The sequence below is a fragment of the Euleptes europaea genome, chromosome 13, assembly GCF_029931775.1.
Source record: "Euleptes europaea isolate rEulEur1 chromosome 13, rEulEur1.hap1, whole genome shotgun sequence".
Classification (NCBI taxonomy): domain Eukaryota; kingdom Metazoa; phylum Chordata; class Lepidosauria; order Squamata; family Sphaerodactylidae; genus Euleptes; species Euleptes europaea.
In genome coordinates, this window is record NC_079324.1 from 7,196,388 (window position 1) to 7,222,509 (window position 26,122).

A 26,122-nucleotide genomic window follows, 5' to 3' on the forward strand; every position below is an offset into this window, starting at 1 on the left:
ATCAGTTCTCGGATTCCACACAATGTGCTCTGGGTTGGCTCCTCACAGGGAAAACTTTCCAGGGCATGGAAAGCCCCCCACCACCAACAACCCTGTCCAGCCCAAGAATGCCCTGCCTTTTTGGACAACGATTGCCTCTACAATTTCAAGCAATTCTTACAATGTCTAGAAGTTTAATGTTTTTTTAAGCAGTTCAAGGAGCTTTGACTCTTGAAAGTCGACACCCTGAAAATCTTATTGGTCTCTAAGGTGCTCCTGGACTCGAATCTTGCTCTCCTACTGCAGACCAACACGGCTACCATCTGAAACTATCATCGAGGGGTTTGTTTTGAGCTCTTATGTTATTATCACATACCTAGATAATCTCTGGTTAAATATGTTCTGCAGATTGTTGCAGTGTTTCAAAGCCTCTGAAACCTGTATGCTCAAAGGTGCAATAGTGGGGCAAACCCGGTGAATTTGTATATCAATGGCTCTATCATTCCACCTTCCATTTTGTTCCAAAATAAAACTGAATGCCTAGTGTTGTACAGGGCAGCTACACAAACAGAACTCTGCATGTTAGCGACATAGAACATACGTCTTACCAAGTTGGGGTTTTTTTGTTGACAAACAACATACAGGCATGGCAAAGGGAGCAGAGGAATGAATTAGGAAATGAGCACTCCCCTACCACTTTGCAGAGGCAAAAACAAACAAACAACTCTGCAACACTTCTAAACAGCTAAAGATCTCCCAAGAATTCCACTCTTTGTTCCTTTAGTGAATTCTATCTGACCTGGCTGGCCCAGGCTGATCTCATCAAATCTTGGAAACTAAGCAGGCCAGCCCTGGTTAGCATTTGGATGGGAGACCACCAGTGAAGTCCAGGGTCGCTGTTTAGAGGCAGGCAATGGCAAAGCACCTCTGACTGTCTTGCCTTGAAAACCCTACAGGTTTTCCATAAAGCAGCAAAAAACCAAACAAAAGCATATATATTTGCTGAAACTAGAGATACTGGGAAAGTCAATTGGAAAATGCTGAAGTGCTGTACTTTTCTAGAGTAATTTGATTTTGATGGGCACAGCAGCCAAGTGTGTTTTAAGCTTTGGAAAAATGGAGCAGCAGAGTAAACAAAGAAGGTAAAAACATAGATGGATTCTGAGAAAGGTCAGCTATCTTACCAAATGATATAATTTCAACCCAGGTTTGATAATCAAATTGAAGAAAAGCTTTCACACCAGTAAAAACACTTTCCCCCCAACACAACAATTATCTGAAAGGAAAAAAAAACCTGTACAATAACATTTCATGCCTTTAGTATAACAGTTATTATAGAGATTAACAATACATGTAACATTTGACATATACGATTGTCTTGGCAAGCAGAGAATTTGCAGATGGCAAATTGGGAAAGCTTTGGAACATGAAATGACAGCAAAAAATAAAAATTAAACTCCCTTGTAGAAAATGGCCACTAAGGAAACCTTACATGGGTTGAACTGGAATTATGCTGGTTTGCGTACATGGGGGGGCCCTCTCCTCATTTCACCTCAAACTACCATGCTGTGCAGGCGATCTGCTAACCCAAGGGTGCATTTATGTGGCTGGTCTCCCTGCTGGGCACGGAGAACTGACATTTAATTTCACCTGGCAACCGCAGTTGCTGTCATTATGGGGGGGGGGGGAGAACCTTCAACTATGTGGCTGCACCTTGAACTGGGGCGGGAGAGGTTCTTTGGTGGTAGGGGGACTGCCAAGTGCCAGACCTACAGCTGTCTTTCCCTACCAGAAATGTTTTGTTTCATGCTACTTCGGCTTCAAAGATCCAGGGAGACGCCCATTGTAAAGGGCAGAGGTGATACTGGGACCAGCAGAGCAGCCTGTTACACTAAGGGGGCGAATTCTCCATGCCTCGTTCCATAAAGAACTGTTATAGTCCCTAAGAAAATGCTCCCAAAGGAAAAACATTTCCACTGCAGAGTGCCAACTAGGGAGTGACCTGCACACAGAGGTCTCTGTTGAAGGAGGAGTTGGATTTTATACCCCACTTTTCTCTACAATAAGGAGTCTCAAAGCAGCTTACAATCGCCTTCCCCTCCACCCACAGCAGGCACCTTGTGAGGTAGGTGAGGTTGAGTGAGTTCGGAGAGAACTGTGGCTAGCCCAAGGTCACCCAGCAGGCTTCATGTGGAGGAATGGGGAATTGAACCCAGACCTCCAGATTAGAGTTCGCTGCTCTTAACCGCTATACCATGCTGGCTCTCGAAGGGCCTAGAACAGCGTCAGGACCTACCTGAGAATCAAGACCATGATCTTATGCAAGGAGGGAGGTCTTAATAATGTCTCACTTTTCCTTTCGGGTGCCTTCCTTTTGATTTTGATTTTGAGGACCCCCCCCCCCCCAACCAAAGGGCAAATCAGCAGTTCCCAGTGATGCATGGCAGCAAACAAAAAAAGGTCGGTGTCTTGGAATGTGGTTGGAAAATTTAATCCACCCTAAACAGCAGCAACCAAGGAAGAAAAACCGAGGCATGCAATCAAACTGGGGCCCAGTTTGGATCGTTCCAAAGCCAGGGCTGGAGTTTGGTCCAGTTCAGAGGCCCTGCTTATGTGACTGGGATCCGGCTGGCTCCAAGCAAATAATTTTTTGCACTGACTCACCGCTGCCCTGGGGGCTACTCTGAGGCACTTCAGAAACAGAGAGGACATCTCTTCACTAAGAGAGAGAAGAACATGCCCTTGAGGATCCCCACCTATCTTTAAGGCAGGTTTTGGTCCCCAAACAATGAGGTACTTACAAAGGCCCTCATGGGGCAATGTGAAAAATGGATGAATAATCAGAGGAGGATGTCCTGTGCAGAATGTTTATGGGACACTTGCTTTGATCCATCCCGTGGAACTTTAGGTGGGTACTGGCCAATCCTCTCGCTTCTTGGGTGAAATGATCAAGCCCTCCAGCAGAATGTGCATAAGGCCACAAACGCACCCTTGCAGGATCAGACCCAAGAGTCCACCTACACTAGCAGCCCCTTTCCAAAACAGGCCTCTCCCATACCTCCAGAAACATGACATGGATGCAACAGCCCATTCCCAGGGATGTTTTTCAGAAAAGGTTCTTAGGGGTAAAAACAAACCTTTATCTGAGAAAGTTTTTATTTGAGAGCACTTTTCTTTGAGTTGACGAATTACATTTTCTCCACATTAAAGGTTCTTTTTATCATGCTATGTAAAAAATGGAATAGCAGCATTGTGGTGTGTGATGGGTGTTGCCATGACATTCCAGTGTGAGAGTCGGGTCTGAGGCTTCATTTGGCAGGAGAAAGGGGAGCAACTTGGGGCAGATGCTCAAGAGGCACCATCTGTAAGTCTCCTGGTGCCAGGGTCGCCAACCTCTGGGTGGCACCTGGAGATCTCCCACTATTACAACTGATCTCCAGATGACCAAGATCAGTTCCCCTGGAGCAAATTGCTGCTTGGGAGGGTGGCCTCTATGGCACTATACTCTGCTAAGGTTCACCCCCTCCCCAAACCCTGCCCTCGCCAGACTCCATCCCCCAAATCTCTAGGTATTACCCAACCCTGGGCTGGCAGCCCTGCCTGCTCTTTTTTGTGTGTGCCTACAACCCAGGGAAATTTGATACTAAAATGGCATTTGGGAAAGTTTCAGGGTTCTGTGGATATTGGGACAGACTCACAGATGTTCTGATGAAATCCTGTAATTCAAACAAAGCCACTTCCCCAACTCAAAGAACAAAACGTTTTGCAGAAAAATTATCTACCAAGGGTACATTTTGCAGAGGAATAGAAAAATAATGTTATCACCAGCACTAGTGTTGGGCAAATATCCAAAGTAGTGCAAACGTCCTGTTCTTACCACCCCTCACCCCAACCTGGACAAAAATTCACAGATACATCAAAAGACTTTGCAACAAAAAGCAAGCTGAGGTACCATCCATGTCTGTCTATTATCACTTTCTCCTCCAAAGGGGCGGCCAGGAATTAGTTTAGTCTAAAGATTCCGAGTGAAAATTGCCAGCAGTCCTGAAGCCAGAGCTTGGCTCTAACCGGCCCGGTTCCACAGGGACTCCAGACATGACGGAACCTCCCCTGACCCACCGCCTATCGCTGGGTGACCATGTGACCAGCCTCCCTCGTTGCTGTCAAGTGTTCCTTTATGACGGCGGATGGTCGGTTGTCACCTGACCATTCATCAGGGGACAGTTCCCCACTGTGGAGCCTTATATAATACTGCTGTTGGTGCCGTTGTTGGCCTTTGAGTGAATAATGAATGGCTGAAGGGCTCAAGGATGCAGATTTAATGGACAGCCACCATTATTTGATGACTGCCAACCAGAGGGGAGGGTTGATTCTCTCCCAGGAGGAAGCAGGTATTTAATCAAACCCGGGTTGAAGGCTCTATACCTCAGGTGTGGGAGCCTGAGGATCCAGCTCACTGATGTGGCTCCTTCTCCCAGCACAAGGGGCCATCCCCAGACGCAGGAGGCTTAATAAGGAGGAAGAGCCCCTGCTCTGAGAGATGGCATCACCACGAGTGGAATGGATGATGAAGAAGAAGAGTTGATGTTTATACCCCGTTTTTCTTTATTGAAAGGAGTCTAAAACCGGCATATAATCACCTTTCCTCATCCCCCCGCCCACAACAGACACCTTGTGAGGTAGGTGGGGCTGAGAGAGTTCGGAGAGAACTGTGACCAGCTCAAGGTCATCCAGCAGGCTGCATGTGGAGGAGTGAGGAAACCAACCCCATTCACAAGATTAGTCCGCTGCTTATGTGGAGGAGTGGGGAATCAGACCTGGTTCTCCAGAGTAGGAGCCACCGCTCTTAACCACTACACCATGGCTCAGTGATAGAGCATCTGCTTGGCATGCAGAAGGTCCCAGGTTCAATCCCCGGCATCTCCAGTTAAAGGGACTAGGCAAATAAGTGATGTGAAAGACTTCTGCCTGAGACCCTGGAGAGCTGCTGCTGGTCTGAGTAGACAATACTGACTTTGATGGACCAGGGGTCTGTTTCAGTATAAGGCAGCTTCATGTGTTCATGTGTGTTCACACTGACTCCAGAGGATCCAACCCCATGTCTTTCAGCTCCATCCAGGAAAACAGGCTGCTACTTCAAGGGCAGAGGCACAATTTCTGGTCACAGTAGTGGTGGTGAGAGATAACTGGAGGGGATTTACAACAGGGGTCGAAGACTCCTCAAGGTGGGACATATTTAAAACTGAAATGGGAGCAACACTACATAGCATTTTGGTAGCACTGCAGAGTGTCCGAAGCACTCAACACACGCAAACTTCTTTTTACAACAATCCTGCAAAGGCGGTCAGTATTATGGTCCCCACAGGGAGGTAGGGGTGTGTTGAAAGTAGGGTTCCCAACCTCAAGGTGGTCCCTGGAACTCTCCTGGATTTACGGCTGATCTCCAGACTGCAGAGGTCAGTTCCCCTAGAGGAAAGGGCAGCTTTGGAGGGTGGACTCTGTGGCATCACGTCCCTGCTGAGCTCCCTCCCTTCCCCAAACTCTGCCTCTAAATCTTCAGGAATTTCCCGAGCTAAAGCTGGATACCCTAGTTGAGACTGAGTCGCTTATCTTAAAAAAAGAGTGATGGCAGAGGCAAAATCTGAACTGGGGCCTTGTGGTGCATGCCCCTGCAGAATCACTCCCATCGGTTTCTGTGGGCTTGGGTGGGAGCAGCTCTGCTTGGGCTTGCCCCGTGAGTCTCTCAGCCACAGCTCTGTACTGGGTCTCCTTAGGAAGGCAGTGCAAGTTCGGAGCAGGTGCTGCAGTAGTGACTTTTTTTACACGTCCTACTAGGAGAATGCTGAGCCTCCCAAGGCATAACTGTGTGGCCTTCATGCACCAGGCACTCATCCCTGGTCAGCCCAGAGGAGGCACCATCTCAGATGGTGGAGGTGCCTTTTGGCCTCGTTTGCTGAGCAGGGGGGCTGTGCTGTTCACAAATGTTCCCTTCCCCACATATCTCTATGCGAAGACCAGCGGCTGCGGCTGCTTGTTTCCCTGCTGCTTCTGCATGCAAGGCACTGTACACTACTCCAAAGGTACCTGACAGAGGTACTCCCTCCCACAGCAAAATCTCTTTTGGGTAAACGTCTGGCTGCTTTCCACAGCTTCTGGGGTGCTGACTCACACAGATGGATTCCTAAGGGAACAGCTACATTTGCCAGGAGACTAAGATGTCCCTTCCCCCAGGGCCACTCACTCTTCTCCAGTGAACTCCAGACTTGGTGGAAGTCTGCTTCTGCACCCAGCCTGCAGGCTCTGACTCAGGAGGAATGTCCTGAACACTTAGGCAAAAGAGGAGGATGGTTCCACCAACGTCAACCAATCAGGTCCACGTTGCTATGGAGAAATGTCTCTACCTTACTCATGTCACAGCTTGGAGGATTCATGGCCAGAAAGACCCCAGCACATGATGGCCAGGGAGCTAAGTTACCTGATAAGACTGCACCTCAGAAGCTAGAGGCTGATCTTAAAAATGGAGATGAATAAAATAAAAAAATGCCAAATTGTAAGTACTATTTAATGAGTCAGACCTTCCACTCAGCTGGCATTCTTTGCAATGCAATCCTCCCTGGCAGCAGCTGCAGAACGTCAGTCTGAAAACATCAGAATTCACATTCCTGGACTTGAGAAGGATATCTACTAGCAAGGCCTGTTGCACACAAGGAAGTGGCCACGTGTGGACGAAAACTCACAGGAGGCTGGTAGGAAAAGGCTGTGACCAAAAATAAATTCAGTGGCAGATTCTTGCAAAGTGGGGAGAGAAAACAGAAGAAAATACATTTTCCAAAATGATTTGGAATTCACCCATGGTGCAACTTTTCTTTTCCTTGCCTCCATGAGTGGTTAAAACATACTCTGAGCATTTGGCTGTTATAAAAATAAGTCCCAGAGGAGCTCAAAGGGAAACAAAACTCCACTTTGAAGGCAAAAGTGACGGACTCCATGTTTCGGGGGATAAAAGTCCACAAAGCCCACTGAGAGCTTGTTAAATGCCTATTACCTAGGGGTAATCTGCTGCTACACCATCTAGAAAAGCAATTGCCTAACTTTGAATTAGAGTGCTGGTAGAATTCTCTCTGCTGAAAAAAGCTGTAGGTATTAAAATCAACTGGAAAGCAAATTGTCCAATTAGGATTACCAGTGTGGCACTCTCCACCTACAAGCGGACAGGCTGGATTCCTCTTAAGAAAGTGCTCGGCTCAGACAATGTCAGAAATGCTGGTGGCAAGGGGGTGGGGAGCGCGGGCACCGGGAGATCTTACAGATGGCTTTAGATGTGCGCCTCCATGGCTGGGGAACCTGGAAGGAGCTCTCCGTTCATCGCAGTCTCTGAAACCAACATCTTGTCTTTCCCACACTCCAGCTGCTGCTTCCTGAACTTTCTTTGATGGATCACCGGAACCACAGCCAGAACTAGACCCCCAACTATTGGTGGAACGCCAGCAAAATAAAAGGCAAGGTGGTAATTCCCAAAACGGTCATGGAGTAATCCTGCAAAATGAAATGGTATGGTTTATAAATGGCAACAAGAGAAGAAGATTTGAATCCATCCACAATAACGATGCTTGACTGCAGTGAGCCTTGAAGGGCCCACATTCATCCTGCTGGCTGCAACCCAGCAAGCAAGATCTGAGTCCAGGGGCACCTTAGAGACCAGCCAGATTTCTGGGAATGAGCTTTAGAGAGTCCAAGCTCCCTTCGTCAGATAATTTTGAGAGCTTTTGCTCTCAAAAGCTTACACCCCCAAAATCCTGTTGGTCTCTAAAGTGTTACTGTACTCGGATGTAGCTGTTCTACTGCAGACCAACGCAGCCTGCCCTCTGAAACTTAGCCCTGGCAAGAGGAGGGAGGGGACAAGGAGATCAGCCGCAAAGACTCTTGACATGCTAACAGGCCAGGCCATGCAAAACAGTTCCCCTGAGCCCAGCAAAGATTTCCAGGACTGCCTTGCTCATGAGTAGAAGCTACTGAGAGACACTGCCCTTAATGGACCCAGGAGGCCACTGCTTCCCCCACCCTCAAATTGACAGGATGCATGTTGGGCAAACTGGGACATCCGTCATTGATTTCAATGCACGCAGACTACATCAGTCCCAAAGGACAAAAAAAAAATAAAAGCTTTGGTGGAAGGTTCTGCACTAGCGCTTTCAGCAAATTTTGCCAAAATGATGCTTTACTCCCAGATATTACAAATACAGGAATTTCAAATGATTGTTTCTGCAATACGAGCTAATGAATACAGTGTAAAAACGAACCAAGAGACATCTGCCAAAGACAGAAAGAAGTGGCAGCCCCGACCGATCAATCTTTAGGAGGAGAAACAGTTTTGTTCAAGAAGGTATTTGTTGGTTTTGGAGGACTGCAGGCACAGGAGGCGGCAGATATTTGCCAGAGAGAGATTATCGCCTCCAAGCTCCGTCCTAATTCAGCAGATGTTTATGCAATGGCCACTGTAAATGGCTGCCACATGCAAAGGCTGCTGGGAAGTTCTGAGAGCAGAACAGCCTGGTGTTTTTCTTACATGAGAGCTGGTCACCTGAAGCACAGCTAAGCTGATGGGGGTAACTACTGGCTGGGGCAGGAAGCCAAGTGGATAAACTGGGCAAGAACCAACTTTTCTTGCTGACTTCAGCTGGAGCCCCCATTTTGCCAGCAGTAGAAGACTGTGCAATGACACGGTGCGCTTCAAGTGTTTACAGTGCTTCACACACATACGTTGTCCCAGTAATCCCACGGCGCATCAGTTGCCATAAATATGGAGGGATACAAGCGACTGAGTTGCACTCTCAACCGAATGCATATCTTGGAATACCCCTGGGGGACGGGAGGCTGCTACTGTCTCTTCTTTCTAGGTCTCAGAGGTCTTGTACACTACCTGCTACTAGAGCCTTTTATTAAACTGAAGCCAGCAGGGCTTGAGCCTGGGACCTTCTGCATGCAAAGCAGATACTCTGTGTGAGGAACCGTCCCCTTGGGCCCCGCCTCTTAGCCCCGCGGCCTGGCCAGCTTGACTTGGAGAGGGCTTCCTTTGGCCTCAGAATGGGCCTCTTGAGAGGATGTCCTTCCCTCCTCTTCAGCCCATGGTCAGTTCCTGCTCCTCTGAGCCACCAGCTCCACGGCAGACCTGCACAGCTTCCTCCCTGGCCTTCCACCCCCTCCCAGTCATATAGCCAGCCAGGCTCCCAGGGGTTCCGCCCCTTTCCCATCTGCCCCTCCTGTCTGACGGGCTCCACCTCCACCTTCAGGAGGGCTGTGGACCCGACCCGGCTGATCGGCGGCTCGTGCTCCGCTGCTCCCGCTCGCGCCTTCTCGCCCCTCCGGCTCTTCCCCGCCCGGCTCCTCCTCTGCCGGTGGATTCCGCCCCAGCGCCTGGGCCACCGGAGGCGTCGCCCCGCAATCCCTGCCACAGCCGGGCGGCGTTGCCACGTCGCCCGGCCCCAGCCCTCCCGGCCAGGCCGGCACTTCTCCCGATCAAATCTCCAATGGCCAATCAGAAGCTTTGCTGGGCAAAAGCCCCATTTGGCCCCACCAACTTTGTAAAACACTTGGTGGGTGCCAGAAAAGGAGTCGGTGGGTGCTGTGATGCCCATGGGCACCTTGTTAGGGACCCGTTCTTTCATATTAATTAATTTTGTCACCTGGGTTGGAAGATGCAGAAAAGGTGCAGCACTTTCACTTTCCCTAGAGGCAGGAGCTCAGCTGTGAAACCCTGGACTCGAGATGACACGTGTTACTGACCTGCAATAGGGGGACCGGCTGTCATGGGGATGGCCATCAATCCCAGAAGATACCCAATGGCCTGAGAAGCTTGCATGGGCCCAACCAGCTCAAAGGCGATCGGGGCCATGATGGTGATGAAGAGTCCATCGCAAAGTCCAAGGAAGAGGCAGACGACAAGGACCCCCCAGAACTCGCGGCACTGTGGGATCATCATGCACATCAGGCCCAAGAGGACGAAGGAGGCCACCTGGGGAGGCAAGGCACGGGCGCTGTTGAGGCAGTAAGGCTGGAGAGAGGCCCCCCCACACACACACAGCAGGGCGAGGAAGCCAGGCACACTCCCGGCAGGGAGAGCAAGGGCAGCCTTCCACCTCCCTTGTTTCTATCCCACTCTTCCTCCCAGGAGTTCAGGACGGCATTCAACATTCTCCCTTCCTGCATTTAATCCTCATACCAACTCTGTGAGGTAGGTAAGGCTGAGCGAAAGCGACTGCCCCCAAAGCCCCACCTAGCAACGTCCGTGGCAAATGGGAGGATTTGAACCCAGGTCTCCCTGGTCCTTGACTGACACTGTAACCACTACACCATTCTGATCACCACCCCAAATGTTCTGGTTCTGCAATAACGTCGGCACAACCATCACCCAGGGATTTCCATGTGTCATGCACATGTGCTCCTACAGAAGAAGGTGACAGTCTAGAAACAAAAGCCCCCTCCAAAAGTTTCAAGAGGCAGATGATTTGCTGTCCTTTGCCTCTTCAGAAAGGCAAATGAGGCAGCCAACAGAGACTTCTTGCTTGGAAAGGCCATTTAGGACAAATGAAGTTGTTCCAGGGGTCCGACCTGGCCTGGAATCCATTGGTTGAGCTTGCCTGCTTCCAGGTCCTCTTGAGCATGAATCACCTTCCCATGGCAAGAAGGACCCCCAATTGGGATGCCTTTGACTAGTTCCAGGCAATCTGTGGGGCCCCTAGCTTAACTGTCCTGAAACAGCAGCCACCCCACCCGGTCCTTTGCCTCATGGCAAAGCGGACTGAAACGTCACGGAAGTTTCCAAAGTGTTAAGTGTGGATCTGCTGCTAAAAGGGGAGGGGAGGTGAATCTCATTGGTGCTGTAAGGCTTACAACTCATTGGCTCACAGCTGCGGCTCAGGAGCGCAGATATCTCCTGGTTCATTCTACAGCATCACTCACTAAAGGAGTCTTGTGGAGCAGCTCTCCAAGTGCCCGGAGATCTTGGAGAGCTGCTACCAGATACTGAGAAGCTGGATCAACAGCCTGACTCCATATATGGGAGGTTATTATGTTCCAGTACATCCCCACTTCCTGGAGAAAGGTAGTCCATGCAGCCCTGGGTACACAGCAGTCTCCAGGGGCCAGCAAGACTGCAGAGGGATACCAATCCAGGTGCTTCAGGCATGCTCGGAAGCTTTTTGGGTTTCAGTGACGCCCTCCTGCCCTTTAGGGCTCTTGCCTCAGAGGATCAACAAAGCGCTTGAGAGTGATTTCCTGTGGCTGAGACTGAATGCTGGCTGTCCACCTCACAATGAACAGCCAGCAAGTGCTGGGAGGGAAGGGCAGTGAGCAGGTGAGGAAAGCATCCCTGGTGGCTGAGGAATCGCCTGGCACTTTGCTAAAGCAGGGTGTGCAGATGGAGAAACTTCTCCATAGGAGGAGGAAGAAGAAGAGTTGGTTTTTATATGCCGACTTTCTCTACCACTTAAGGAAGAAACAAACCAACTTACAACTACCTTCCCTTCCCCTCCCCACAACAGACACCCTGTGAGGTAGGTGGGGCTGAGAGAGCTCTAAGAGAGCTGTGACTAGCCCAAGGTCACCCAGCTGGCCTTCATGTGGAGGAGTGCGGAAACCAACCCGGTTCACCAGATTAGCAACCACCAGTGGCACAGGATTGATTCTGTGGGACCACCTGATTCTGAGGTCCAGGAAGATCCGGTTCTGGCTTCACCTGCCTGCGGTTTCCTTCTCGGCTAGCTTCCCCTGAGGAGGGCAGTGTCTGTACTTGACCCTTAAGGTTGCAAGTCTGAGCTCCACAATGCCCATCAGGAAAAACCAGTTGGCGCATTACCCTTTTAACCCACTCTTCTTCCAAGGGGCTCAGAGCAACGATCACCCTGCTTCCTTCTCCACTTGTCCCCACAACAACTCTGTGAGGCAGACAAGGTGGGAAGAGACTGCCTGACCTAGTCATCTGGGGAGCTTTAAGAGTGAGTCCAGATTTCCAGCTAGGTTTCCCTTAGCCCTTGTTCAGTACTAATTATTGTGTCACAGGAGGGCATTTTCCAGAAGGTTTAGGAATGTAGTAAAATAGAATTCTGCAGGAGAGCAATTTTGTTATCAATAATAATGTTTTAATTTTAATTGCCTGTGAAATTGTTGGGCAGCCTTCTTTCCCTCCCCCCTTTTACTGCAATGTGTGCTGGATGCATTCAACTATGTGTAGTTCAGGGTCCTGTAATTGTAAAATCCAATTTATGTGGCATAGTCTACAGTTTCCATTTCATTGTTCTTTGTCTTTTATTGCCCTGTTCAAGGTATACACTACACTGTCTTTATCTCATTGTCTTTTATAACTCTGTAATCGGCCTTGGCCCTCACCTGGATGGATGAGGCTAGCCTGGTCTTGTCAGATCTTGGAAGCTAAGCAGGGTTGGCCCTGGTTAGTACTTGAATGGGAGTCCACCAAGGAAGTCCAGGGTCGCTATGCAGAGGCAGGCAATGGCAAACCACCTCTGAATGTTTCCTGCCTTCAAAACCCCACAGAGTCACTATAAGTCAGTTGTGACTTGATGGCATTTTCCACCACCAATGTGCCTTGAATCTCAGTGAGAAAGGGAGATGACAAATGAAGCAAATAAATAAATAAATAGCTTCTCAATGGGGCAAGTCTTCACTGGGGCTGTTCCTAGGGCTTTTCCACATTTTCTTTTTCCTCGTCTCAAAGTTCCTTTTTCTTGGGTGTTTTTTTTTTTAAGTTTCACACCTGTTTTACTCCCTGTAGTGGGTGAATTGATATAGCAGAAGATTACATCTAGCTTATTTCCCTGCTGATTTATGCAGCGGCTTCCTACTCTTCATAAAAACAGGTCTGATATCGAATCGACCACTAGAGGGAGCAAAACATTCATGTAACTTTTAAAACCCCTCAAAGAAACAGGAACTTTGAGATGAGGAAAAAGAATGCAGAAAAGCCCCCACTCCAGTTCCTTGACCCATATAATTGCCAGGTATGTGGCCTCCTTTCCACACTACCTCCCCCGATGTGAGGTTTTCCCCCCACCCCCAAACATACAAACTACTCAGTGCTGGTAAGAATTAGCCCTGCCCTCCTCCCGAGTCATAAGAGCAGGACTGACCTGATCTGGCCTCCCAGTCCTACACCCCTAAATAAAATGTGCCAGAACAGAGAGTGCCACAGAAAATGCTGAATTTCAGAGAACGGAGAGTTCTTGCCAGAAACAAACAGAAGCAAGGCAGCAGAGAAAAGAAAGCCCATCTCTCCCCCCCCACACACGCACATACCTCCCATAGCAGGCAAGCAAACTAAAGAAAGTATCAGTTTACACCCCTTTATATTTGTAAATTACTTTTTATCTGCTAAAAGCTCTGCCAAAGTTGCAAGATGAAAACACTTTGTCCGCAGGGCTGTAGGCAGCCTGCCTCTGGGTGCCAGATTCCCGTATAGACCAAACCAGACAGTGGTCGGTTTGTAGAAGGACACAGAATTGCAACATTTCTTTGGCCTTCAGATGGTCCTCTGGGTGAAGCCCATCGGTCTGTTTTCTGAGGTTCTCAACAGCTGGATGGATAAGCCATAAATTTCCTAGCCATGCTGTCCATTTATATTTCTCCCTCAGGGTCTCTGGGGAGGACTAAATGAAGGTCTCTGTGAAAAGCCCACACACAGATTATGGAAGCCCGTTCCAAACCAGATGAGGCTGCCGCTGCCAACAGCTACCATCTCATAACACCCACACCCACCCACCCAGTAATATCAAGAAGAACTCATCTGTGATGTAACGTTTTTCTCTTCCCCTTCTCATCCCCCCCCCAAAAAAAATTGGAGTGGAGGTGAGAAATTTCAGAAGGCCATGAGGTTAGAACACAAGGCCAGTTCTCAATGTTCTGGAAAGGGAAGAGGGGAGCTCTCGTGATGACAAGTCTGTGGTCTTTTGCAAGGCAAGCTGATTTGGCTAATGAATTTTGACTGTCTGAATTCTGGGAAAGAAACACACCGTTTTTCTTTCTGCCATTTGAGAGGCATCCAGGGCAACGGTCAGTGTCACAGAGGCCTACTCTTTCCCACACACACTCTGGCACTGCAATTGGATAGCCTGCTTTAATCAGGGTTGCCAGGCCCCTGCCAGGGCCGGAGGATCTGTCAGGAGCAAGCCAGGGGGATGGTATGGGGTAGTGCGATGTGCTGCTCCCAGGTGCTGTTCTGTTCAAGGCCAATCTGTGCCCCGTGTTTAGTCTTCATAAATTCCCATATTGTGGGAATTGCCAAGTGCTCCTTCCTGCCTCTGGGAGGGGGGTTGTCTAGTTTACCAGTTATCTCCTGTCGCTTTTCCATATATGCTGTGCACCTTGCCTTTGCCCCTTACTAGTGTCCTTTTGAATATGTTTTCTGAAACCTGTCGATTCTAACCAAATAAAACTGCTTTCGTGGACTTGCCGTCTGCTGGAATCTGTTTAGAGCTTACAGGATCCCCCACTTTGGGCCCCCTCCCCCTGGTGCTGTTCAGCAGGCCAGCGGGGGACTTACCAGTGGTAAATTTAGGCCTTGGCCTGGTCATCGTGATGTCATCACATCCCCAACATCGTGGGAGATGCTCCGGTATTTGGGCAAACTATACAGTAAAAACATAGAGTTTTTGCCCAAATGCCAGAGTGTCTTCCATGATGTTTGTGACATGATGATGTCACTTCTGGAAGTGATGGCGTCACGTCGCCCACCCTCAACAGTTGGTAAGTCCCCACCCCTCACCCCCTGCCGGTTGCCATGGGGGACCTAGCAACCCTAGCTTTAATGTCGACAGCCAGGCAGAGGGTTAGCCCCAACACAACAAATCCCAGGTAAATTGGTAGACTGGAAATGGGCATCATCGGAGAGCCTCTCAAACCAAGGCAGAGTTTAAGTGCCTGCAAGTCCCGGGGAGGAAGTCCCAGCCTACAATGCCAAGGAAGAAAGCAAAATTAGCTAGCCCTGGTCACAGAAAGCAATCCCTCTGACCAGCCACTCGGAACAAAGAATGGGCCCCAATCCAACTGTAGCAGCTGGCATGTGCAACCACGAGCAGCCCTGTTTTTCATCCACCCAGGCTCAGGGGAGCATGGTGATGGAGATATGCAAATGCTTCGGCAACACATGTGGAAGGATGGCTGCTGAGGCACATGAATCCCTCATGCTGGGTCAGGACCATGCCCCCTGCAAGGAGTGGGGTTTCTAGTTTAGCACAGGAAACATAAAACAGAAATGAGACAGTTGTTCTAAAAACCTTCAGATGGGCTCTAGGCATGTTTCATTTTATGAGAACAACAGCACATGGCTGGTGTCCTCACAACCATGTGGCCTAGAGCCAATTATGCCTGCTCTTAATGCTAAAAGCCTACCTGTGGTGCATTTGAATCATGTGTTGTAAGTTGTGCCTGTAAACTGTGTCTAGTAACATAATATGACTATTCTAGTTTTGTAAAGTCTGGCTAGTCAACTTCCAAGCACAGCTTTTGAGGGTAAATAGATGGCAAAAGAGGATGGCTGAGATTTTTCTATCCCCCTGCTTGTGTGCCCAAGCCCTTTGGTGGCTTTGACAATTGTCTCTTTCAGCTGCTGTTTTTGGGGAAGAAGGGGGTGGGCTGCAGCATGAGAGAGAAATGTCCAGCAGCCCCATCCCCTCCCAGCATGAAAATAGATGCTTCTTCTCCGACAGCCTTTTCAATCCCATCGTTATCCTGGAATTGGCCAATACTTTGGCCATTGGTTCTTAGAGCATTCTGGGGTGGAGAAATGAATGCAGTTTCACAAAAATCAGGCACACCCTACCTGTAAGTAAATCTTATTCAACCCATGGATCAGGTCACCGATTGGTCCCGAAGCCAAGCGTCCAACCCCTGATGTGGCTCCCATGCAAACCAGCACAATCCACCCTTTTTCTGTTTCTTTGAACTCCTCTTCCACATATTTTACCTGGGAAAGAGAGGAAATAAGGATGTCAGCCTTCCATATATGCCCAGTGCTACACCTAGTGTAGCACACAATCAGTGACTCAGAGCATGCCCAACCCCAGGGGGCACAAGTGCAGGTTCCCCATTCCTTGGTTCCCCATTGTATTTTCTGGTGCTGAAGAAGTACAGAAAAAAAATGTGCACAGCAACAGAGGTTGTGGGGCATTCCATGCGATTTCTTTGAACCTTTGTTACTACTGTTTTGTATTATTTTGTAGCAGTTACAAGATGTTAGATATATGCTTTACAACCGCTGTTGCTGTGCACATTTTTTTGTCTTCTATCAGGTTTCTCCCCTTTCTTCTTCTTCTTCTTTTTTTTGCTGAAGAAGTACAGCCTGTCCCACAATCCAGGGCCTTTTGCAACCCCAGGCACATTAAAGCTTCGGCCCACCTTTGCCCTTATTCCATGCTTAGCAGCACACAAAGAGCTGAACAGACGTTTCAGGGTGGGCCTTTCTAATGTGTGTCGTTTTTAATGTCCTTTTTCCTATGCCTGTGTCTATGTCCTGGGTGGCCTGCAGAGATCTTGACCATGTCATTTGGGAAGTAAGGGGATCATGCCCAGTCACTAAGCTGTTAAGCAGCTGCAGTGCAGCCCTCCAGAATGGAGGGGCCGTGACTCAGTGGTAGAACATCTGCTTGGCATGCAGAAGTTCCCAGGTTCAATCCCCGGTATCTCCAGTTAAAGGGACTAGGCAAGTGGGTGATGTGAAAGACCTCTGCCTGAGACCCTGGAGAGCCGCTGCCGGTCTGAGTAGACAATACTGACTTTGATGGACCAAGAGGGGTCTGATTCAGTATAAGGCCGCTTCATGTGTTCATGTGTACAGGCAGCAGCACTCTCCTACAAGACATTTACATAGCCAAGGAAGCCAGCCCAAGGGGTAGCTTACTTTGCCTAGATGGTTGAGCCATTCCTGACTGCAATTCTTCCCTCTGCACTGGACCTCCAGGAACTGATACTTCAGAGTAGGTCTAAGGCAAGTGTCCCCAATGTAGTGCCCGTGGGTACCATGGTGCCTGCTGACACCTTTCCTGGCACCCACAAAGTGTTTTCAGAAAGTGTGTGGGGCCAGGTGGGGCTTGTGCCCAGCAAGGCTTCTGCTTAGAGATTTGATTGGCTGGGCAGGTTTAAAAAACAACAACACACATTGCTTTGGCAGCAGCTGCCACCCCAGCACAAGGACCTTCACTGTGTGACTGAAGATAAGCTGTGGCAGCCGTTTTGTAGATAGCTCCACCTCCCGCAGCAGCCATTTCTGGCTGCACCCACCCCACTGTGTCAGAATTCCAAAGGTGCCCGCAAGCTCAGACTGAGGACCCCCGGTCTAGTGAGACATTCCAGGCAGATCTACTTATTGCACTGATGGTATGGGAACCCCCAACACAGAAGAAGAGTTGGTTTTTATATGCCGACTTTTTCTACCACTTAAGGGAGAATCAAACCGGCTTACAAACTCCTTCCCCTCCCCTCCCCACAACAGACACCCTGTGGGATAGGTGGGGCTGAGACAGCTCAAAGAGAGCTGTGACTAGCCCCAGGTCACCCAGCTGGCTTCATGAGGAGTGGGGAATCAAACCTGGTTCTTCAGATAAGAGTCCACCCCTCCTAACCATCGCTCTTAACCACTACACCACACTGGCTCACAGACTTCCATGTGATGGATTCTCCCCACCTTTGCCTGTCAGCAGGTTGTGGAAAGTCTCCATACCTGGCCAATTCCATGCCAACCATCTCACAGACAGAATGAGATGCTTCCCACAAAAAACAACCCTGTACAACTGGGGAAGGCTCTGACCATAACCTAGAGGTCACTTCAAGTGGTTTCTGTTTGACAGGGGTACTTCCAGAACGTTCCGGAATGGTGCTCTGTACTGACATACAACTTATGTGTGTGCTTGCACAACGTCCACAACAAATCTGTAGGCAAGCACTTAATGTAGATTTGGAAAGGGTTCAGTAGGGTACTTCGCTATCCTTCTGAACTGTCCAGTTCAGAGATGCTGATAGCTCAGTGCTGCCCCTCCCTCCAATCCCGATATTTAGCACTACAGATTTAGCAATAGGAGTGGAATATTTTTACTGATTGTGTGGTTTACACAACTAGGCCCCACAGTTTTCAAAGCAGAAAAAAAGAGTTCCTTATTATGGTGCTCAATGATTGGACAAAAGAAGGAACCTTTTTTTCTGCATTGAAAACTGTGTGGGGCCTAGTTGTGTGGACCACGTAATCAGTGCAAATTCCCTTCTTCACAATACAAGGAATCTGAATTCAATCTACATCAACTCTGACATTTTCTTCAATGGCGATGTCATTTGGGTTTGCCCCATGGATTTCGTTTCTTTTTCTGGATTTTGCATGGGACCATACAGCTGTTTTTGAATATGGTCTTTTTCTGGATTTTGCATGGGACCAAATTTCCTTTTTGAATACAGCAGTGGCCCTATCTTAACAGGTAGGAAGAAGGTCAGCCAATCCACACTCCGTTTCAGAACATTCCAGATTGCCTCCTGCTCACAATGGTCGTGCTCATGTGGAGCTTCTTGACCGAAGACCCATCCCCTTACTTGCAGAGTCCCCTTTCCTTCTCCAGCAGGCAAGAGTCAGGAAACTTCTCCCCCCACCCGTTTCCTTCACCTCATGATAATCTCACCAGATGCATGTAAGGTACAAAGTACCCCAGAACGGCAGTTGCAATCCCAAAAGCCCATATCCGGTAAGACTTCTTCCTGAAGACCTTCATGCTGAAATACTTCCGCATCTGAGATGCGCACTGATGCCTCCAGCTTCGGCTGTCCAGTTTCACATGCTCCACATCGTGAGGGTCAGAGGTCGAAGGGAACATGGGACGGAAAGTCAAAGACAAGAAGATCTGGACGAGCATGAAGGCGCTGAGGACTTGGAAGGTGTGTGCCAGCCCAATGGATCGGCCAATGATCTTCAAGAGGAATGGGAGGCCCATGGAGAAGAGGCAGCTGCCGGCAGTCACCAAGCCATTAGCCAGACCCAGGCGCCGTTTGAAGTAGTGGCCGAGGATGACCAAAGAGGGCTGGAAAGCAAAGGAGCTGCCGCATCCAAAAAGAACCCCATATGTGAAATAGCGGACTTCAAGGGACCTGTTGGCGAAATGAGGGACCAGTTACTTTCCAGCATTTCATGATGAGCCTTTATCATAGAATCATAGGATTTGAAGGTACCACCAGGGTCATCTAGTCCAACCCCCTGCACAATGCAGGAAATTCCAAACTACCTCCCCCCCCACACACACCCAGTGACCCCTACTCCATGCCCAGAAGATGGCCAAGGTGCCCTGCCTCTCATGATCTGCCTAAGGTCATAGAATCAGCATTGCTAACTGATAGCCATCTAGCCTCTGCTTAAAAACCTCCACAGAAGGAGTCTTCCTGATGCCTAGATGGAAACTCTTTTGAGTTAATTTCAATCCGTTGGTCCTGATCCGACCTTCTGGAGCAACAGAAAACAACTCAGCACCATCCTCTATATGACAGCCCTTCAAGTACTTAAAGATGGTTATATCACCTCTCAGTCTTCTCCACTTCTGGATAAACATACCCAGCTCCTTCAACCTTTCCTCATAGGACTTGGTCTCCAGACCCCTCCCCATCTTTGTTGGCCTCCTCTGGACATGTTATAGCTTGTGTACATCTTTCTTAAATTGCGGTGCCCAAAACTGAACACAATACTCTAGGTGAGGTCTAACCAGAGAAGAGTAAAATGATAGCATCACTTTGTGTGATCTGGACCCTATACTTCTGTTGATACAGCCCAAGTTCGCATTTGTTCTTTTAGCTACCGAATCACACTGCTGACTCGTGTTCAGTGTTTGGTCTACTAAGACCCCGAGATCCTTTTCGCACACACTACTGCTGAGACAAGTCTCCCCATCCTATAATTATGCATTTGATTTTTCCTACCTAAATGCAGAACTTTACATTTATCTCTGTTGAAATGCATTTTATTAGTTTTAGCCCAATTCTCCAGCCTGTTTTAGAAGAAGCCCAATACCCCCCACCCTAAACTGCAGGGGCTGCAGTTCTAAAAAGGAAGGATCCTGATGTGGAGGGTAGGAGCATGGCTGGAAATCTTGTGTTTTAGCTAATCACAGGTGCCTGGAGCCAGTGTGGTGTAGTGGTTAAGAGCAGAGGACTCTAATCTGAAGAAAGTAGTTTGTTTCCCTGCTCCTTCACATGAAGCCTGCTGGGTGACCATGGGCTAGTCACAGTTCTCTCAGTACTCTCTCAGCCCCACCTACCTCACAAGGTGCCTGTTGTGGGGGGGGGGGAAGGGAAGGCGATTGTAAGCCACTTTGAGACCTTATGGTAGAGGAAAAATGGGTGTAAAAACCAACTCTTCTTCTTATAAGTGTGCTCTGACACAAATATCAACATTCTAAGCTGCTGGCTCACTCTCTACTTGAGCAATGTGGGGATTCACCAGTGGCTCTGGGACTGAGCAAAACTTTTTAAAAAATCTTTTGAGATTGGCTTTGGAAAGGAACTCTTTTTTGTTTTGTTTTGCCTGCTTCACACAGCTGGATTTTTAGAAGGTCTAGGTAAATAGGACTGGACAGGCCAAAACCAGGGCATAGGCTGGAAGAGTGTAGGTTTTCCCCAAAGTTAAGACTTACGGGGAGTACACTGAAGCATCTCACATTGGTTTCCCAAGCTAGTCTTTCATGGCTGATCAGATCTGGGGTTGGGGACAAGACTCCCTCCCTACATGCTGGGACTTCTCCATGTGAATCCCAGTATGGGGGGGAAGGTGATTGAGACAAAAATGTGCAGGCCCAGGGAAAAATATACCCAGAACACTTGAGACAAGTCTCTCCTGAGGACTTTCTTCACCTTTGTCAATGGAAAAAACTGGACATTTTGGGGAGCTCTGAAAAAAAACCCTCTTATGAACAAGTGACTCTTTTGGAACAAGTTAAAACACTTTTAAGAGAAGGGCTTAACACTCAAGAACATGTAGTATGAAGATTTGTGCATATGTAACACACTGAGAAAATATATTATGCTATCAAGCCCCCCCCCCCCCCCAACATAATCTGATGCCCACCCTGCGAGCTGGGGGTTGGGATGCTGGGGATTTGGCAGCATTTAAACCTGACTGTTTTGCTTTCATGTGCAAGGAAGTAATTGAGAGTGTTGGGTACATCACAGCATGAAGCAGGGTGTCTGTGTGATGGAGAGAGCTCTTTGCAATCACTGATGACCTCACTGTCCGTCCACATCCCTGTCCTACAGCATTACGGTTTCTATGTAGACTGTAGATGTCTGCAATAAGCATAGATTTATTGTTAAACATGGCTCATTTTGTCCACAGCTGCTGGTGGTGGAAAGTGTTGTCAAGTCACAGCTGGCTTATGGTGACTCTGCAAGGTTTTCAGATCAAGAGATGAAAAGAGGTGGCTTGCCATTGCCTGCCTCTGCATAGCAACCCTGGACTTCAAAAGATAATATCAATGAATATTCACACAGTTACTCTGAGGCATTTTGTTTCCATCTATTTTAGGTGATACTGCCTTTAACTGCAAGGTCTAAAAGCGTTCTGGTTTGTCTCACAGTGTAAGCTGTAACGGCTGTTTTCTACTTCTAAGGAATTATTTCTAAGAGCAGAAGAGGCCAAAATTTCTTCCCTTCAGAAAAATCCCAGGACAGAGGTATTTAGAGAGCAATCCTAAGCAGGCCCCCTCCGAAATTCTACTCAGGCCTATTTCATGGAGCTCACGACCAGGGCAGTGAGGTACGCGGGTTGAGTTCTGATTTGTTTTCTTTTGCATCTGACCAAAGAGGTTTTATAATTGGACTGAGCCCCAATGTAGGAGTCAGGTGGTCCCTTAACTGTCTGCACTGCCAACCCTCACCTGTTTCTAACATGCCTCAGGTATATAATTTGTCAGGCACCCAGTAATTGTGGAGCAGCGCTGTGTCTTGAATCCCTTGTGATCTAATATTTAAAGTCTTGCTTGGTGGTTGTACAAGCATTTCTAGCCAGAGTGTGTTTTATATTTGCTGGTCCTGTCCTGTTCCACAAGCTCTGCTGTAGTTCTTCAGTCATAACCTTCAGAAGCAGGCCAATGGCATGAATATTCTGATGGTAGCTTCCGGAAGTCTCTTCTGGAAGTTTCATCGCTCCACCAGTGTTGTAGTGACATAACTCCATATATGCCCTATATTAACCACACAAAGGGCTTGCCTGCAGTTTTAATATTACGATTGCCCCAAAGTGTTGATTCCCTGTGTGAATATAGATCAAAAATGTGGGTGAGAACGTCTCTCTGGACTCTCCTGGCAGCCTATACCGCAGGACGAAATGCACCCAGGTTGTGTGGTCTATGAGCTCCACACTTGCCATACATTTGTGGGAAAGATTAAAGACCTTATTTGGGCCCAGTTATCCAGATGGTGCCTAGAGGGGGTTCTTCAGGAATTACAACTGATCTCCATACCGCAGAGATCAGTTCCCTTGAGGGAAATGGCAGCTTTGGAGAGTAGACAGTTTGGAATTACACCCTCGGGGCTCGCTCTCCAAATTTTACTTGTTCCAGGCACTGCCCCCAATCTCCAGGAATTTCCCTCCCCAGAGTGGACAACCCTGCTCCTGTTTTCCTCCTTCTCCCAGATGCTTCCCCTTCTTTCCTCCTTTCATCTGTTGCTCTCTTCTCCTTTCCCTTCCTTTCCCCTTCTCTTTCCCTTTCACACTCATGCCAGCTCCTCCATTTTCTGACTTGCTCCAAGGCTCTCTGTGTTCCTCCCCAAGTGGTCCTGTCAAGGCCAGTTCTGCACCCCACTGGCAAGGACCCTCCTAATTCTTCACCACATGCCACAAGCTGCCCCTTTTCTTGCCAGCCATAGAGCAGGCGGTGCCCACTGTTGCCCTGGCCCAACACTGGAACAGTCAGCATCAACCTGTGGCTGATGGGGGAGGCAGCTGAAAGAAGAAAGGATGGCTACCCCCCCCCCCAGTGCTGGCATCTATATGGGGAACAGAGGCCGTGGAAGGAAGAGCTGTGAACTCTGCCCTTCTTTCCCAGGGAAGATGATTTAATTACTTTCACTGGCATGTTAAACATTGTTCCTAATCATTCATTGATTCACATATTCTTCACTGTTTTCTTATATTAGCACATGTTTTCCACTCACTTGAGATAAGTTCCCAAGCCAAAACTGGCAACATTAGCCCAAAGGAGTTAACAAAGTCTGTTTGGGTTTTTGTCAATGTTTTGCTATTCCAGTGGCAGGATAGTAAACTCTTAAGCTGGGGAGACCAAGTACTCCTTTTTCAGATGGCAGCAGTGGCTTGTTGTAGGCTATTCCTGGTCATTGCTGATCCCCTCCCCCAAAAAAGCTTTAAAAAGTTGTATAAGTTTCAATAAAAAATTGGGAATATATTCTGGAAGGCCTCTAATTAACTAAATTAATTTTAGGATTATGTTCATTTTAAATCTGTTACTTTTGCCCGGCACATTGGACCCTCACTACTCTCCATCCTCTTACTATGAGGAAAACCACAGTTTTCTCTGAAAACCAAGCCACTCTGAAAACCAAGAACCAAATACCTACTCCCAACTGGTGCTGCCTTCTAAAACATCACAGTACAATTCCGTGACTCTCTCAAGCTGCCTGACTTTTTGCAGGCAGCTAAACAAAGCTCAGTTTTATTGAGTCCTTTGGGAAGAAAGAGGCTTAAATGCCAGATTTTCTTTTCCAAAAACACATAAATTGCTACTAATAGGGTGGGTGTAAATGCTAATGTCCACAAGGAAGAGGGAGACAGGAAACTGGGGAAAAAAACTGTGTACAAGTATCTAACTTATTCCATTGCAAGCCTGCCCTCCTTAGATAGTCAAGGGGGGGGGGGACATGCTTGCCACACTGTGCTAAACATCTGTCCTAAAAACCATTTTCTAGAATCAAGCCACATCAGAGAAGTGTCAGGAGAAGCCTGCTTGGACAGATGAACAACCACCTCTCCATCACTCCGGTGGCCCCAGGGACAATGTGGCTCTGGGTTAGAACACAGACTGTGCCAACTGACAGATTTTAGCACAGATTAAGGTCTTAATTTCCCCTCACACCTTACAGATTTTTTTTTAAATGTATTCAAGGCTGGCTGAAAGGAATGCTGGGTGAACAGTTCCCTCAGAATCAAACATATAGCTCAAATGTTTACTTTTCGTCTGTGAAGCTGCCCTGCTGTCTCCCTGACCCTTCTGCCTCCATTTGAGCATCAGCCTCCATCTAAGGCCTGTGACCAAGCAGTCATTTTGCCAAGGTCAGGGTGTGGAAAGCCAGAGTCTTGCAAGCCCCTGCTGGAGCGATCTGCAAAATAATAGGTGACCTGGTAGAAGAACCGGCCGCCCAGTTTAATCCAAACAAGGACTTGGTCGCCTGTGAGATGCACCACAAGCCCAGGAAAGAGACGGCCAGCACTATGGAAAGCTCAGAGGGGGACAGAAACATGCACTGAAGCTTTTCAGGGGTGATTCAGTTCAATTCAGGTTCTCCTCTGCAGAGTGCTCTCTTGCCTCATTGGCATGGCTGTTTTGTCCTGCGCATCTCCCGGGAATGTAGTGAATTGCGGTAGTCCATCCGCATGTCCGCCTCCCACCCGTGGGATCAACATACCTTCCCCCATAACTTCCCCGGGTCTTCCTATTCCTGGGTTATTGTGATTTTACAAGAAAAATTGGCACAATAGTGAGTGGCACCTGGTGTGTTTTAGCACATGGGTCGACACTCCTTTTCCCTCCCACCCCTCCTTTGCAGCCCGACTCCTCCAATCAAGCCTGCTGCCATGCAGGCCGAAGGGTGCGTACCGGCATATGCCGGCAGCCGCCAAAGCAGCCGCTGAGGAAGGGCAAGGCCGAGGGGCTGAGAGAGGCGGCGGCGGCGGCATGCCAGCAGACTGGCTGCCGTCACCACAGCTGCAATTGCCCGCCAATCCACCCAGCCACTCCAGAGGCGAGGCTACGTGCATGTGTGTGCACTCACATGTGATGACGGCACTTCTAGTTTTACTTCCGGAAGTGCCGCATTGCCATGGCTGTTTCAAATTTTGGGGTTTTGAGTGTTAAATCAGCCATGGCGATGCAGTTCTTTCGGAAACCAGAAGTGCTGTCATCACGTGCACGTGTCCGCGCACGCACATGGCCACCGCAGCCCCGTCCCCTAACACCTCCTGCCAACTGGAAGGTGGGACCTGGCAACCATAACCCCAATACTTCCTCTTCCCCTTTCATGAAAGCCCCCACAGCATGTCCCCACAAGGACTCACTTTCCTCTATACCCTCCTCTCCACACTATTTTTCTTTCCCTTCTCCTGGCAACCCTCATATCCCTACCTTTTCCAGCTTCCTTTTTCCCACCTATCAACATACCTACCTTTTATCTGCCCCCTCATCTTCACCTATATTTATTATGTATTTACTTCATTTATACCCCACCTTTCACACAATGGGGACCCAAAGCAGCTTACACCATTCTCCTCTCCTCCATTCCACCCTCACAAAAACCTTGTGAGGTGTTAGGCTGAGAATGTGTAATTGGCCCAAGGTCATGCAGTGGGCTTCCACAACAGAGTCTCCAAGATCCTACTCTGAAACTCTAACCACTACATCACACTGACTTTTTTGGGGTGGCTTGCTGTTGAACAGTAGCAAGCATCCAGGCTTGGGTGAATCATGGAAGTCATGTTGCATCAAGTCACCTGGTGGTTGTTGTTGTCCCTGGCCCTAATGGGTCCTCCTTGAAAGGCCAAAGCAGCACTAGAAAGGGTCCTGCCCCCTGCCTTTTACTGACAGAAACCAAAGCTTGAAGGTAGACAGTACTGTTGTATTGTGCCTAGCAATAGTTACTGAGGACCTTTGTCTCTTAAAGCTATAGGAGCTGCTTCTAATATTTTTGGGGGATTAATCCCCCAACTTTATTTAATGTCAGATTTTGCTGCAAACCTGGGGCATTTTTCAGGTTTGTAGAAAGATATTTTGAGATGATCCCTCAGGCCAAACCAAACATGCTGGCAGGGCAAGGTGCCGCCCTCAACAAACATGGGAAGATTATAAAACACTCTCTGTAAGGTATGAAAAGGGTTCTGAGTATCTCA

The 26,122-nt window shown here is 48.5% G+C and overlaps 1 protein-coding gene across 1 annotated transcript in view; it reads right to left on the reverse strand.

Annotated features, from left to right (window-relative positions):
* Window positions 1-7,273: 7,273 nt before the first annotated feature.
* Window positions 7,274-26,122, reverse strand: part of SLC16A2 (solute carrier family 16 member 2) — a 157,129-nt gene continuing 138,280 nt past the window's right edge. Inside the window, exons 6-9 of the mRNA XM_056859733.1 lie at window positions 18,648-19,110; window positions 15,809-15,952; window positions 9,763-9,991; window positions 7,274-7,515 (exon numbers count right to left, since the gene is read on the reverse strand). Of these exons, the coding sequence (XP_056715711.1) occupies window positions 7,295-7,515; window positions 9,763-9,991; window positions 15,809-15,952; window positions 18,648-19,110 (1,057 nt within the window). The 3' untranslated portion in view covers window positions 7,274-7,294. The remainder of the gene's footprint in view (window positions 7,516-9,762; window positions 9,992-15,808; window positions 15,953-18,647; window positions 19,111-26,122) is intronic.